The sequence below is a fragment of the Scyliorhinus torazame genome, chromosome 14 (genome assembly GCF_047496885.1).
Source record: "Scyliorhinus torazame isolate Kashiwa2021f chromosome 14, sScyTor2.1, whole genome shotgun sequence".
In the NCBI taxonomy this organism is placed as follows: Eukaryota; Metazoa; Chordata; class Chondrichthyes; order Carcharhiniformes; family Scyliorhinidae; genus Scyliorhinus; species Scyliorhinus torazame.
Genome location: NC_092720.1, coordinates 126,700,011 through 126,716,953, shown reverse-complemented (window position 1 = coordinate 126,716,953; position 16,943 = coordinate 126,700,011). Strand labels below are relative to the sequence as shown.

The window sequence follows — 16,943 nt, the reverse complement described above, 5'->3', positions numbered from 1 at the left end:
CCTCAAGCAACAGCTGCAGGACCTCAGGACCAAGGAGTGATTTCCAGAGTCACGGAACCGACCGACTGGGTCAGTTCCATGGTAAGTGTAAAAAAGCCTTCCGGCGAATTGAGAATTTGCATTGATCCCAAGGATCTAAATCGCAATATCATGAGGGAGCATTATCCAATTCCCAAGCGCGAAGAGATCACATGCGAGATGGCTCGCGCCAAGGTCTTCACCAAACTCGACGCCTCAAAAGGATTCTGGCAAATCCAGCTCGACAAATCCAGCAGGAAACTGTGTACCCTCTTTGGCAGATATTGTTACAACAGGATGCCGTTTGGGATCATATCTGCTTCAGAAGTGTTCCATAGGATTATGGAACAAATGATGGAAGGCATTGAAGGTGTCCGCGTCTATGTTGATGACATAATCATTTGGTCCACCACCCCACAGGAGCATGTCAGTCGCCTCCAGCTCGTATTCAAACGTATACGTGAGCAGGGCCTCCTCAACAGGGCCAAATGCTCTTTTGGTCAGACGGAACTCAAGTTCCTCGGGGACCACATCTCCCAGTTGGGTGTGTGGCCGGATGCGGACAAGGTGGCTGCTATCACAACCACGAAAACGGCAGAGGACAAGAAGGCGGTCCTCCGATTTCTGGGCATGGTCAACTTTTTAGGGAAGTTCACCCCTAACCTTGCCTCTCATACCACGGCTCTCAGGAACCTGGTCAGGAAGACGACAGACTTCCAATGGCTCCCTGCCTACGAGCGCGAATGGAGAGAACTCAAAACCAAACTCACCACGGCCCCGGTCTTAGCTTTCTTTGATCCAGCAAAAGAGATCAAAATTTCGACCGATGCCAGTCAATCCGGCATTGGGGCTGTGCTCCTGCAACGTGATGAGGCCTCATCATGGGCCCCTGTTGCATATGCGTCACGCGCCATGACCCCCACGGAGCAGCGCTACGTGCAGATGGAAAAGGAGTGCCTGGGTCTTCTGCTGGCCAACATCGTGGCCAGTTACCTGGCCCTGGACCCCTCCAAGGGCGCTGTTCCCTGCACCTACTGCACCAAGAAAAGGCGCTCAGCCATGAAAAGCTGCCTCCAGTGCGAGGTGTCCATGTGCTCTATACACCTCCGGCTGCACCAGGAGAATGTGGTGCTGAAGAGCCACCCCCTGACAGACCCCATTGCAGACACGGCGATTGGCAAATGCACAGAGCACCAGAAGCTGCTGGAGATTTACTGTAAGGACGATGCTGTCTGTGTCTGCAGCTTCTGCGCTTTAATAGGAAGCCACAATTTAATCAGCATTAGTGAAGCAGTGAAGGAGTTGAGGGTACGTGTGCACTGGCGAAAATACATTGCTCTTTATTTCAATTGGAGAGAGAGAGACATTAGGCTGAATGAAAAGTCACCATTGCTGATTTAAAGAAAAGTGTTGTTTATGCTGGTCCTAATTGCCCTTGGGAAGCTGGTGGAGAGCCACTTTGTTGAACTGCCGAACTCTTGTCAGGTGGAGGTATACTCACTGTGCTGATAGGAAGGGAGGTTCAGACGTTTGACCAAATGACAGTGAAAGAGCAGTGGTATAGGGTCATAACTTCCTCGAAATGGCAATCCGTGCCCACCTACCTATGTGGATTTTATTTTGTGCCTGTCTCGTCTGACCTTCTGATTCAGGCTGGGCAAAATCCAGTCAGCGGAGCTGGCCTCGAGGCCCAGCTCAGTTGTACACGCCCCATTTTTTAACCACACTAGTTGCCATAAATCCGGTTAGTTTTTTAAAAAAATTTGTGTACCTCAACAGCTGAAGCCTTCCCTCACCCACCCCCTCAAACAGCCCTGAAACTTCACCCTCCTCAACAACTCTAATCCCCCCTCAAATTGGAAAAATGTTGGGAAGCACTGATGAAGAAAGTTAGATTGGGTAGGCGATGTGGGTTCAGCATTATCTATTTTAGCAGGATGGGGACTGGGGGAAGTTTGCGGAATCTCCCCAGAAGGTTGGATACCAGCACCCTCCACGATGAATGGCTTGTGAAGGAATGGGCCACACAACTCCTCTTCCCAATCTCCAGAAAGCTGTCATGTATGGAACATGATGTGGAGATGCCGGCATTGGACTGGGGTGAGCACAGTAAGTAGTCTTACAACACCAGGTTAAAGTCCAACAGGTTTGTTTCTAATCACTAGCTTTCGGAGCGCTGCTCCTTCCTCATACCTCTTCATTCACCTGAGGAAGGAGCAGCGCTCCGAAAGCTAATGATTCGAAACAAACCTGTTGGACTTTAACCTGGTGTTGTAAGACTTCTTAATGTATGGAACAAGAAGTGTTGATGGTCACGTTTCAATTGCAATGTCAAGATAGAACTAGAAACCCCTGATAACATGTTTATTTGTTCTGTCTGCTATCTGCGAGACCTTGCCATGTGCTGATCGGTTGCCTATCTGTCGAATTAATAACCATGAGCATACTTCAAAATGTAATTTGTTGATTGTGAAGCACTCTGGCACATCTCATGAGCCTGAAAGATATTTACATAAAATGCGTGCTAATTTCCCAGTAAAGGGATCGCTTCAAGTAATGTGTTAAGTCCTAGTTACCAGGGTTGTGTGTGTGTGTGACAATGTTACATCTAACTCCGGTGTGTCTCTTGATATTCCCTGAAGGTCGCTGCACCAATACCAGTTCAAGCACCAGAAAATAATTTTCTTGATTCCAAATAGTTTTTGCATTTACACTTGGCTAAATAACAGCACTCTTGACTCTGAATGGAGAATGTAAACCGTGCTCCAAGACCCGAGTACTTGATCGAGGTTGATACTTGAGTATTGAGTTGACACTGAGGGTGTGCTGCAATGGTGGAAGTGTCACCTTTAAGAAGAGATGTTCAGCTGAGGCTCCTTCATGCTTCTTTAGGTGGCCAGCACTGTCATGATATTCAAACACACACATCATGATAGACAGACCAACAGACCAATTAGCACACATAACACGACAGCCAATCACAGACAAGGACAGAGACAGTATAAGACAGGAAACACGACACCTGGTGGTCAGTCCATCTGGAGACCAGGACAAGGACAGGACCTGATTAACAACACACTCAGGGAGTCACCACGTGCGGGGTATCAAGACAGATCTGTAAATAGCAAGTTAGAATAAAACAGCGTTGTACCAATTGCAACCGTGTTGGTTCCTCTGTACCTCAGAGCACCCAACACCACAAGCACCATTTGAAGAAGAGCGAGGGAATTCTCCTAGTGCTCAGGCCAACATTTATCCCTCGGGGAGCATTAATTCAAAGAGATTAACACAAAATGGCTGCTGCATTTGCCCACATACTTTACCATTGTCTTGTAGGCAAGCATGGCTTGTGAGGCACTTTGGGGGATCCAGAGGAAGTTAAAGTTGACTTGTAATTGCAACTTATTTCTTTAACTTCCAAGCCACATTTGACTAACATTGGTCACCATGTCTCAATTTGCAGTCCTGCAGTTCGGGTTCATCACCATTTTTGTTGCTGCCTGCCCCTTGGCTCCCTTATTTGCCCTTCTGAACAATTGGGTCGAAATCCGGCTGGACGCCCACAAGTTTGTGTGTGAGTACCGACGACCGGTAGCGGAGAGAGCTCAGGGGATCGGAATCTGGTTCAACATCCTGGAAATCATCACCACGATAGCTGTAATGTCTAATGTGAGTACCCTGGCTGCGCTGAAGTATCGGGTGCAACCTTATCACGTCCGTTTATCATGTTGGAAAGCCCAAAGTTTAACTATTCCCATTCCAGATATTCTCTGTGCAGTCAACGCTTCCCCTGTCTGTGGCCTGTAGCATTACTTGACCTCAGCCTGACAACACTGGGAGATTGCAATTAGCCAGAGGCACACGGAACAAGAGAGAAGAGGGAGAAGCAATATCAGCCAATGCCCCCATCCCTGGTAATGATTCAGCGACCTGAGCTGCACTGAATAAGGACATAATTTAACAGTCAGCAGTGATGTCCCCCAGTGTCCACCTGGATTATCAAAGCTCACAATGAATAACCATTTGAATGAAATACCAACAATGGGATTTGACGATATTGATTTGGGTGTGTTACCTCTCCACTTGCCCATCTTATGCATTCATGACCAGTGTTGCAATCCCAGTTGATGTTATAACTGGATGGGAATATCCAAGAATAGAACCCTGGCTCAAAAGACAATAATTATTTTCTTTATAAAACGTGGAGGAACAGAGTCAGAGGACCACTAATTAGTTTTTTAAAATATTTTTATTCTCCTTTTTCACATTTTCATCAAATATACACCCACCAACAAACAATCAACAATAACAAATACAATGGCAATCCCCTGGCCAACAACCCCTTTATCCTACCAACCCCCAACATCTTAAATACAGAACAAGAAAGAAAAAAGAATCAAACATCCACAATCATCCCATACATAATCACCAATAACCTATACATTCCAAGCACCCCCTTAATGTTCGATGTCATCTAATTCTTGAAAGTGCATGATAAACAAAGCCCATGAGTTGTAGAACCCATCCATCCTTTCCCTCAACTCGAACATCACCTTCTCGAGCGTTAAAAACTGCAGAAGGTCCGCCTGCCAAGCCGAGGCACAGGGACCTCCACCCCAACAGGACCCGCCTTCGGGCGATCAACGAGGCGAAGGCTAAGACATCTGCCTCCGCACCCGTCTCGAACCCCGGCTGATCCAACATCCCGAATACGGCCTCTAGGGGCCCTGGTTCGAGCCTCACGTGCACCTCCCTCGAGATTACCCTGAAGACCTCCCTCCTTAAACCCCTCCAGCTTTAGACAGCTTTGGACAGGACCAACGCATATGAACATGATTTGCGAACCCCCCCCCCCCCCCCCCGCCACCCCCCCCCCCCCCCCCCGCCACCCCCCCCCCTCCCCCCCCAATCGTTCACAAACATCCCCCAGCCCCTCAAAGAGTCGGCCCATCCTCGTCCACCTTCAACTGTATCAGCACCAATCTCCTGCAGGAGGTTGAGGCATTCACCCTCCGGAGCCCTTCCCACCACAACCCCTCCTCCATCCCTCCCCAAAACTTTTCCTTCCACTTTGCCTTCACTAATGAGTTTTAACAACAAGAAAAAACATTTATTAAATATGAAAAAATTGGATAATGATAATATGTCTTTTACTCTCCAATTACACACAGGCTTTAGGATTGTCATGGATTACAAAATTCATCTTAATCTACAATGACCTCATTAGCACACAAAGTCCCTTTTAAGTACGCAAACTGACTGTGGGCAAATACACTCTCCACTCTGAACCCCAATTGAAGGGGTTCAATTGTGGATGTCTCCTCAGAATCCCCACCCCAGATGATTGGCAGCATGGTGGCACAGTGGTTAGCACTGCTGCCTCATAGCTCCGGGGACCCAGTTCAATCCGGCCTCGGGTGACTGTCTGTGTGGAGTTTGCACTTTTTCCCCTTGTCTGCATGGATTTCCTCCGGGTGCTCCGGTTTCCTCCCACAATCGAAAGATGTGCAGGTTAGGTGGATTGGCCATGCTAAATTGCCCTTAGTTTCCAAAAAGGATAGGTGTGGTTACTGGATTACAGGGCTAGGGTGGAGGTGTGGGCTTAAAGATGGGTGCTCTTACATGGGCCGATGCAGACTCAATGGGCCAAATGGCCTCCTTCTGCTCTTTAAATTCTATGATAAGTGAGAGTTTCCAAACTCCACTCCTAAAAACACACTTTAAAATCCTTTCTCATAAATATGCTTTCCCTTAGTGGTTTGCATTTCAAAATCCAGACCAGGTTTTCCAAATGACACTTTTAAACAAACCTTCCATTCTACTTTTAACTATGAGTCCGGTCCCGGAATTAACACCAACCGCTTTAAGATTGCTTTGTCTTGACTGCTGTGCAAACTGCTCACAATTGCTTTAATTCTCGATTCCCTGACTATATTAAAATGGCACCATCCACCTCTGAAGTCTGCTGTCCCACTTTAAATCTAATTACTGCAATTGTCTCTTTAACTCAGAACACTTTGTTTACTCTTCTTGAATTCTTCTGAACCACACCTTGGTCTCTGTTCACTTAACTTCAGATTTCTTGGACACTTCTCTTCATTACTCTAGTTTCCTTAACTAGCTGGAATTTGGATTTCTGGCATCATTTCTACTCCCAGTCTAGTAGTTTTAACCCTTTGCCTCTTCCACATGAGTTCTCACTGCTGCAGGAAGTGAATCTTTAAATTCCTCCAAAATAATTGTTTCCCTAAGAGCGTCATACATTTGGTCTATTTTTTAATGGTCTTATCCACCAAGCAAAGTTATTTTGTTTAATTCTTACTATTTCTATTCATGCCTGACCTCATTCTTTCCTTAGATTTCTAAACTGCTGCCTGCAGACCTCTAGCACTAGTTCATATTCAATTAATATAGTTTTGCTCACCTCAGCATCATCCCTAGATACCACCTCTGATAGTGATGCAAACACTTGACTAAATCTACCTACCAACTTTGTTTGAAGAAACACTACCCACAGGGTCTTCGGGCGGCACGGTACATAATGGGTAACACAATTGCTTCACAGCTCCAGGGTCACAGGTTCGATTCCCGGCTTGGGTCACTGACTCGATGGGCTGAATGGCCTCCTTCTGCACTATAACTTCTATGAATTCTATGAATTCAATTGTTTAGCCACTTTCTCAAAGGAGATGAAAATGTCTTCCACATCTTTCTCGTCAAACCTCAGCAGTTTGAATATATTTAATCCTAGTTTTTGACTAGGAAGTGGTTCTCTTTTCTACACTTTCCTCAGTTTCTGTCTTTAGCTCCAACATTTTAAGTTACAGTTCCAGTTTCCGAAGTTCAAATTCTCTCTTTTGAAAATGAAATGAAATGAAAATCGCTTATTGTCACAAGTAGGCTTCAAATGAAGTTACTGTGAAAAGACCCTAGTCGCCACAGTCCGGTGCCTGTTCGGGGAGGCTGTTACTCCTTTCCTTCTGCCATTGCCTTTCTCCTATCCCTTTCTTTCCATTCCACATCAACTTTCCTCATTTCCATTTCCTTTTGAAAAGCCCTCTCTTGTTTCTTTTCAGCCCTCACTCCATTCCTTCTGCAATTGACTTTGCTCTCTCTTTCCTTTTCTTGTATTTCTAATTGTTTCATTTGTAAGTGAATTCTAGCTAAGTCTAATGATCCAGGCTATGTTTCCAGCAAATTTAAATGCTGAGCTATTGCTTGTATTATCTCCATCTTCCTCACCCCTTCAGGTAAAAAGTCAAGTGCAACTTGACCACTAAATCCAGAAGTTTTGATTTTGCCGCACTTTGTAAACCAACCAGAGTGACCTCTTCCGCACCCAGGAAATTCTTTGCAATAGAAAGAGCCTTTGTACCAGCCACTCCCTATTTAAACTGCAACACTTGAAGAAAGCACCAGTTCCTCACACACTCAGTCTTTAAATTCAATATTCCCAAGTCAAACAAGGAATTATACTTTGAAATCCTGGTAAAGAGCCCTCAATTTTTACTACGAGCCTAACTTAATGGTTAGCACTGTTGCTTCACAGCTCCAGGGTCCTGGGTTCGAGTCCCGCTTGGGTCACTGTCTGTGCGGAGTCTGCACGTTCTCCCCGTATCTGCGTGGGTTTCCTCCGGCGCTCCAGTTTCCTCCCACAAGTCCCGAAAGATGTGCTTGTTAGGTGAATTGGACACTCTGAATTCTCCCTCAGTGTACCCGAACAAGCGCCAGAATGTGGCGACTAGGGGATTTTCACAGTCACTTCATTGCAGTGTTAATGTAAGCCTACTTGTGAGGCTTCCGGTGGTGGCTATGGAGGAGTAAGTCGCACATTTGGTGGCTCCCGCTCAGGTTGGACTTTTGGACCTTTTCCCCCGTTTTTTACCGGACTTGATTTGAAAAATCGATGATAGAGGGAATTGTGTACGGGATTCCCACATCGATGCATGGAGAGGCGGACTAGAAGTGCTCGCAAAGGCAGAAACAGACGGAGAGAGAAGGCTTGGGCTGAAGCTGCAGTGGGAGAAAGCATGGCGGATGACCGGACCTCTGGCTTGTCGACCCAGCGGTCAACGGAGCAGCTGATGCAAGTTATCCAGGAGGGCTTCGCCAAGCAGAAGCAGGACTGCTTGGAGCCAATTAAAGAGGCAACTGCGCGGCTGGAGCTTAGATTGGATGCCCAAGATCGGGAGATCCAGAAAGTAGAGAAGGCGCTGGCTGACCAGGAGGTACATCAAACAGCGGTGGAGCTGGAGGTGGGGATGCTGAGAGACCAGCAGAAAAGGCTCCTGGAGAAGGTGGAGGACCTGGAGAATAGGTCCTGCCGGCAGAGCTTGAGGATCTTTGTTTTCCCGCAGGGGTCCTTAGGAGCGGACGCTGGGGCATACATAGCGGGCATGTTCGAGAAGCTGCTGGGGGATGGGGCATTCTCCCGACCCTTGGAGGTGGACAGGGCTCACAGAGCTCTCGTGAGGAAGCCGCGAATGGGAGACCCCCCCGAGGGCAATGGTGGTGAGATTCCACAGGTATTTGGATAAGGAGCGTATTTTACAGTGGGCCAAGCAGACACAGAGCTGTAAATGGGAGAATGCGAATCTATCAGGAGAAGAGTGGGGTTTAACCAGATCAGGTTAACCCTTTTTAAGAAAAAGGTGAAGTTCGGACTGCTATTTCCGGCCCGTCTCTGGGTCACGAGGAGCAACATTTTAATTTTGAGTGGCCTGAGGAAGCGTGGACTGCGTGAAAAGGAAAGGACTGGTGGCGGACTGAGAACTTCTGAACTTTGCTGCAACGTTCATGTTTAAAAAAAGTTTCTCGTTTTTCATTTTGTGGACGCTATTTGTAATGCCTTCTGCATTGATCTGGGGCCAGTTGCAGAGCTGAGTGAGTTAAAGTTTACATTTGCACTGTTGGGGGATGGAGGTGTGTTTGTTTAGATGCTGGATTTCTTGCTTGATCTTTTCTTTGTTTAGTGTTTTTTTTCTCTGCCGGGCAATTGTGTTGGGATTGTTTGTCATCTGAATATGTGTGTATGAGCGAGAGGGAGGGGGGGGGGGGGGGGAACAATAGGTGGGAGAATGTCTGGCCACCAAGCTAGCTGGGCGGGCTGGCTCACGGGAAGCGTACTGGGGATGAGCAGATGTGAGCAGATGTTAGGCTTATCAAAGGGGTCGATTTACATTGTGCTGTTACGAGGGGGGGAGGGGGAGAAATGTTCTGCTGACGAGGGAGGGACTGTTGCTAAGGGATAGAGAGGAGGTCGGGGGCGGCGGCTGCCTGGGGGCGGGCCGGTGGAGGCGTGGGGAGCGGGCTGGAGACTGGCCCAAGAAAGGTGATGGCTGATCGGCGAGGGGGGGGGGCGATGAACCCCCCAACTAGACTGATCACCTGGAATGTACGAGGGCTAAATAGGCCGGTCAAGAGGGCGCGTGTGTTTGTGCATTTGAGAGGACTGAAGGCGGACATGGTAATGCTGCAGGAGACGCACCTTAGAGTAGCTGACCAGATTAGATTAAGGGAAGGTTGGGTCAGACAGGTTTTTCACTCGGGACTGGACTCGAAGACTAGAGGGGTCGCAATCCTGATCAACAATCGGATGGTGTTTGAGGCGAGAAGAATAGTTTCGGATGTGGGATGTCGGTACATTATGATCAGTGGGAAATTGGAGGGGGTGCTGGTGGTACTAGTAAATGTGTTTGCGCCAAATTGGGACAATGTGGAGTTTATAAAGACTATGCTGGGGAAGATACCGGACCTGCATTTGCATAAATTGGTCATTGGGGGGGGGGGGGACGGGGGGGACGGACTTCAACACAGTTATTGACCCTGGTTTAGACCGGTCAAGCTCAAAAACGGGTAGGGTGCCAGCAATGGCAAGGGAACTAAAAGGGTTCATGGAGCAGATGGAGGGGGGGGGGCGGGATCCATGGAGATTTGGGCAGCCGAGGGTGAAGGAGTTCTCCTTCTACTCACACGTACATAAAGTGTACTCCCGGATCGATTTCTTTACTCTGAGCAGGGCTTTACTGCCAGGGGTGGTGGACACGGGGTACTCGCCGATCACATTCTCAGACCTTGCCCCGCACTGGGTTGACCTACAAGTTAGTAAAGACGGTAACCAGCTGGAGGCTGGACGTGGGACTTTTAGCTGACAAGGTGTGCAGACGGCTGAGGAAATGTATTCAGAATTACCTGGAGGTCAATAACACGGGGGAAATTTCAGCAGCGGTGGTCTGGGAAGCATTGAAGGCGGTGGTTAGAGGGGAGCTGATCTCGATACGGGCCCAAAGGGAGAAGGTGGACAGGGCAGAGACGGACAGACTGGTAAAGGAGATACTACAGGTCGACAGGAGGTATGCAGTGACCCCAGAGGCAGGGCTTTTAAGGGAACGGCGGAGGCTACAGGCGGAGTTCGGCTTGTTAATCACAGGGAGGGCGGTGGAGCAGCTGAGAAAGGCGAGGGATTTATGAGCATGGAGAGAAGGCCAGCAGAATGCTTGCACAGTAGCTTAGAAAGAGGGAGGCAACCAGGGAGACAGGGAAAGTAAAGGATGGGGATGGGAACCTGGTTGGAGACTCAGCAGGGGTGAATAAGGCGTTTAAGGTGTTTTACAGTAGGCTGTATGGGTCGGAACCCCCTACGGGGCCTGAGGGGATGAGGCACTTCCTAAAGGGGCTGAGTTTCCCGAAGGTGGACGGGGGGCTGGTTGAAGAGTTGGGGGCCCCGATCAGGATTGGAAGAGGTAGCAGAGGGTCTGAAGGCTATGCAGTTGGGTAAAGCCCGGGGCCGGATGGGTACAATGGAGTTCTATAAAATGTTCTCTGGGATATTGGAGCCGTTGTTGTTGAGGACATTCAATGAGGCAAGGGAGAGAGGGGTGCTTCCCCCGACGATGTCACAGGCCCTGATTTCACTGATCCTGAAGCGGGACAAGAACCCGGAGCTGTGTGGGTCCTACAGGCCGATATCTTTATTGAATGTGGACGCCAAACTGCTGGCCAAAATTTTGTCCTCTAGGATTGAGGATTATGTTCCGGACGTTATTGGGGAGGACCAGACGGGGTTTGTTCAGGGAAGGCAGTTGGTGGCCAATGTAAGAACGCTATTAAACGTGATTATGATGCCCCCGGAAGGTAGGGAGGTAGAGGTAGTGGTCGCAATGGACGCAGAGAAGGCCTTTGATCGAGGAGAATGGGAATATCTGTGGGAGGTGCTGGGACGGTTCGGATTTGGGTGGGGTTTTATTGACTGGGTCAGGTTGCTGTATCAGGCTCCTGTGGCAAGAATACGGATGAATAGGACCACATCGGACTGTTTTAGGCTTCATTGGGGGACGAGACAGGGATGCCCCCTCTCGGGGGAGGGGGGGGGGGGCGCTGCTCCTGTATGTATTGGACCCAGCAGAGGGGATGGAAGAAATCACGATGATTCTGGGGGAATTTGGCCGGATTTCGGGGTATAAACTAAATATGGGGAAAAGTGAGATGTTTGCGGTCCAGGCGAGGGGACAGGAGAGGCGACTGGGGGAGCTGCCGTTTAGAGTAGTAAGCGGAGGCTTTAGGTATCTAGGCATCCAAGTGGCACGGGAATGGGAACGGCTGCACAAACTAAATCTGGCCCGACTAGTAGACCAAATGAAGGACGATTTTCGGAGGTGGGACGTGCTCCCGCTGTCACTAGCTGGGAGGGTGCAGACGGTGAAGATGACGGTCCTCCCGAGATTCCTGTTTGTGTTTCAGTGACTCCCCATCTTTATTCCGTGGTCCTCTTTTAAACGGGTCAACAAAGTGATCACTGGCTTTGTTTGGGCAGGCAAGACCCCGCGAGTAAAGAGGGGGATGCTTGAGCGGAGCCGGGGAGAGGGCGGGCTGGCGCTGCCAAACTTCAGTAACTACTATTGGGCGGTGAATATAGCCATGATCAGGAAGTGGGTTGTGGGGGGAGGGTCGGCATGGGAGCGTATGGAGGCGGCTTCATGTAAGGGCACCAGCTTAGGGGCGTTGATAACGGCGCCTCTGCCGTTCCCACCGACACGGTACTCCACCAACCCCGTCGTGGTGGCGGCCCTGAGAGTCTGGGGGCAATGGAGGAAGCATGTGGGAGCAGAGGGAGCATTGGTTTGGTCTCCAATCTGTAATAATCACCGGTTTGCCCCCGGAAGGATGGACGGGGGGTTTCGGAGGTGGCAGAGAGCAGGGATTGAGAGGATGGGGGATATGCTTGTAGAGGGGAGCTTTCCTAGCTTGAGGGAGCTGGAGGAGAAGTTTGGGTTGGCGAGGGGAAACGAATTCAGGTATCTGCAGGTGCAGGACTTCCTACGTAGGCAGGTTTCAACCGTCCCGTTCCTACCACCAAGGGGGATACAGGACAGGGTAGTTTCCAGAGGGTGGGTGGGAGAAGGGAGGGTCTCTGACATTTACAAGCAACTTATGGGGTCAGAGGAGATGCAGACTGTGGAGCTGAAGCGTAAGTGGGAAGAGGCGTTGGGAGGAGAGATAGAGGATGGTCTATGGGCGGATGCGTTGAGTAGAGTCAACGCGTCCACAACATGTGCCAGGCTCAGCCTGATACAATTCAAGGTCGTTCACCGGGCCCACATGACAGTGGCCCGGATGAGCAGGTTCTTTAGGTAGAAGATAGGTGTGCAAAGTTATTATAATATCAGCAAACCAGACGAGACCCCAACAATTTTCTTTAAATTGTAAAACTGTGAGGAAAATAATATTTCGCTCCGGGGTGAGTCCACACGTAAATGGGGATATGGTGTAGTAAAATAAACTTTATTATGAGCACAGGATTAAAGGATCTTAACATCATAAAATAAATAGCTTACACTTAACAATTAAACAATTCTTAACAATAAAAGAAAACCCGTTTTACGACTAATTTATACCTTCTTTATCTCCATTTAAGCAAAGCCCATCACAGGTCAAAAGCCACTTAGAAATAAAGTTAGCAAACAAAGAGGTTCTGGCTTTATAAAGATATCTTGGAAAGACTGTTTGAAGAGTGAGAGATCCTGCTGTCTGTGTCAGTCTATTGCTTAACCTCACAGCATTTGGCAAAAGCTGCTGTTCAGCTCACAACTTCTGGCAGAACTGATCCCAAAACTCACTGCCACAGACCTGGATCCTCCCATTACTACATCACCTTTATCCCACTCAAATCCCATGACCGGATTTGTTAAGTTTTAAACATGTCTCTAACTATCTACTCCCCAGAAATCGTAACAAAAACCCATTATCCTCTCTGTTTAAACATAAGCATGGTTTGAAATAACAATGATCTCACTTTTACGACACAGTAATGGCACCTTCTGGAGCCACAGTGTCTGCCTGTCTTTTAAACCAAGATTTTTTAAAACGTTACTGCAGCACATTCATATATTCCAATAAAAAAGAAATTCCTACATTCATCACAAGATCAAATCTTCCTTAGCCTGAAGTGTGTCTGAAAACACATCATCTGCCACTCTGACAACAGTTCTGTTCTTTACAAGCTTTGATTTGAGGTCACTGTAGTCACAGCCTTCAGCCAATCTGTACAGGGTGTTAATAATCTGTCCTTCATTCCGGAAACCCTGCTCCCTATCCATCAACTTCATCTTTTTGATCAGCCACATCGGTTGAACCAGATCATTGGTAATCTTGTGGTCTATTAGAGACCATGAGTTAACTTTCTGATTCCATATCCCCTCCATCGCCAAGACTCTCTACAAGGCAGCCCGCTTGATTTTCACCCCATGCACCACCTTCAACATTTATTCCCTCCATCAAGTGACAGCCGTGTATGCCATCTACAAAAATATACTGCAACAACTTACCAAGGCTCCTGAGACAGCACATTCCAAACCTGCAGCCTCTACCACCCAGAAGGACAAGGACAGCAAATACATGGGAACATCACCACCTGCACACAAGCTACACACCATCCTGGCTTGGAACCATATCGTTGTTCCTTCACTGTCACTGGGTCAAAACCCTGAAACTTCCTTCTACAGCACTGTGGGTATACCTACAGCAGGTGGATTGCAGCGGTTCAAGAGGGTGGCTCACTACCACCTTCTCAAGGGTAATTAGTGATGGGCAACAAATGCTGGCCTAGCCAAAGAATATTTTTCAAAAAAATCCATCATCGCTCCCATCTCCAAATCAACCTAAGCTGATATCTTCATGTATGATTTTGTTACCTCTGGACTTGACTATTCCAATTCTCTCTTAGCCAGTCTCCCAACTTGTACCTTCATAAATGTGAGCTCATTCAAAACTCTGCCTCCCATATCCTGGCTCCCAAATCCTCCTCTTCTTCACCCCTGCTCTCACTAGCCTCCACTGGCTCCCAGTACGAAACCTTTCCACTTTAAAATTCTCATCCTTAGTTTCAAATCCCTCCAAGGCCTCAATCTTCATCAGCTCTGGAATCTCTGACCTAGAACCAACATACTAACATACCCTCTCATTTTATTTTTGTGGAGCGCATGGCCGATTGTTTAAGTCCAAAACGTCTTTAGATTTTCTTGCCTGGTTGCACAGGCGGTGTAACCTAAATGGCCAACTTGTGCTGAACCTGCGCAGGAACCTTTGAGTTGTCTTTGGGCATAGAGCTTAGAGAGAACATTGTCGACAAACCCACCCCAAGGTCTCTGTATTCCTCCAATTCTAGCCTCTTGTGCAACCCTGATTTTAATCACTTCATTGGCAAGCCTTTTTCTCTCCTTGAACCTATCCTCTTCCCCAGCACCCTCTCCTTTAAGATACTCCTTAAATCCTCACTCTTTGGCCAGGTTTCCAGTCATTATCTGCTTACGTGTGGCTCTGTGCTCATTTTTGTACAGTAATTTCCCTGTGCCCCTCCTTGGGGATGTTTTACGATGTTAAAGGGGCTAAATAAATGCAACTACTGGTAGTTGTTTATGCAACAGAATCATACTTGACAAGGGTGACATTGTGGTGAATGCCATAGTTAAGTGCAACTTTTTCTCCCCACAGGCCTTTCTGATAGCTTTTACCTCAGATTTTCTGCCCCGCCAATATTACCAATATAAGCACCAAAGTGACCTGACCGGCTACACCAACTTCACCTTGGCTTATTCGCCCCTCAGCTTCAACCAGCAGAACAATACCATGTGCAGGTAAGGCAAGGGGAGAGTGGAATATCTGAAGAGGTGGGTCTCACCTTCGCAGTCTGAATCAATGAGTTTTTCAAAGTTGGCTCTGTTCCAAACACTTTCCAGGACAGTGGACCTTGGTGTCCGGGGCAAAACTTAAAAATTTCCAGATGATGCAAACCTTGGAAGCATTGTGAGGAGGACAGTGTTGAATTTCAAAAGGACATAGATAGGTTGGTGGAGTGGGCAGACAGGTGGCAGACGAAGTTCAATGTGGAGAAAATGGAAAGGACTCCTTTTGAAAGGAAGAACATGGAGAGACAATATAGAATAAAGTGTACAATTATAAAGTGGGTGCAGGAGCAGACGGACCTGGGTGTAAATCTGAAAAAAGATATTTGAAGGTAACAGGACAGGTTCAGAGTACAGTTAATGGAGCATCATAGGCTTTATTGATAGGGGCATAGAGTACATGAGGGAGGGGGTTATGTTGAACGTTACAAAACCATTAGTTCAGCCTCTGCTGAAGTATCACATCCAGTTGTGGGCATTGCGCTTTCAGAAGATGTGATCTCACTGAAAGAGAGTGCAGAAAAGATTCAACGTAATGGTTCCAGGGATGAGGAACTTCAGTTATGAAGATAGAATAGAGAAGTTGTGACTCTTTTCCTTGAAAAAAAAGTAAGTTGAAGGAGATTTGATAAAGGTATCCAAAATCACGAGGGGCCTGGTCAGAATAATTAGGGAGACATTGTTCCCACTCATGAAAGGGCTGAGAGCGCGGGGCACAGGTTCAAAGTGATTGGCAAAAGTGGCTAAAGCAAAATTGTTGGAGCTCCACTCCTCCAGGCAAGTGGAGGCCATTTTATCACATACCTGACTTGTACCTTGTCGATGGTGGGCAAGTTTTGGGGAGTCCGGAAACATGTGAAACACAGGAAAAATGAGTGATTTTTTTGCCCAAAGTAGTTAACGAGCCATAATGTGCATGTGTTTGTTAATTTGCAGATACAGAGATTTCAGGGATCCCAATGGCCATTTGAATATGACGTACTGGAATTTACTGGCTATTCGTTTAGCATTTATTATCGTGTTTGAGGTGAGTTGCTGGGTTTGAGTCAATGGGGAATTCTATCTGTGTAAAGTACAAAGGACAGGTAATCTGTCTGAGATATTGCCCATGCTGGACGACCTGTGTGAAGATGTGCATTTGAAAAATAACAATCTACACTTCAATCAGCACCTGAAGCCAGATAATTCATTTTACTCTTGAAGGTTCAATCTCATCAGACAGAGGAGGGAAAACAGAAGATTATTTACATTCATAGAGTCATAACAGCTCAGAGATTTCTGCAATCCAGTCAGTTTAAATGCCCCGCTCTATCCCCGTAGGCATGTGAGTGCATTTCCTTTGAGCACCCATCCAATTTCATTTTGAAATAATTAATTATCTCAGTTTCCATTTTCCTCATACCATTCCCCCCAACCCCTGTATCTCTTGTCCAAACCTTGAACCTGTGTCCTCTTAGTCCTTGTACTATAAGCTAATAGAAACTGCTATTCTTATCTACACCTGCATAACCGTATATACCGTTAACGGCCCCCACCCCCCCAAGGATAACCTCCCTTGCTCCAAGGAGAACAATCCCCTCAGCTTCTCCAACCCCAATCTTGTCACTAAAATCCTGCAAGCGCTCTGGTAAATCTCCTCTGCATCCCCTCGAGAGGGCCTTTACATCCTTCCTAAAGTATGGTGACCAGAACTGGACGCAATGCCCTGGTACTGCCAAAAAATATTTCTATAAAAGATTCAGCATA

General features: G+C 47.5%; 1 protein-coding gene across 1 annotated transcript in view; it reads left to right on the top strand.

Annotated features, from left to right (window-relative positions):
- The window catches only part of LOC140390021 (anoctamin-7-like), a 172,031-nt gene that overhangs the window by 140,188 nt on the left and 14,900 nt on the right, over window positions 1–16,943 (top strand). The window contains exons 19-21 of the mRNA XM_072474849.1: window positions 3,482–3,687; window positions 15,007–15,149; window positions 16,134–16,224. Of these exons, the coding sequence (XP_072330950.1) occupies window positions 3,482–3,687; window positions 15,007–15,149; window positions 16,134–16,224 (440 nt within the window). The remainder of the gene's footprint in view (window positions 1–3,481; window positions 3,688–15,006; window positions 15,150–16,133; window positions 16,225–16,943) is intronic.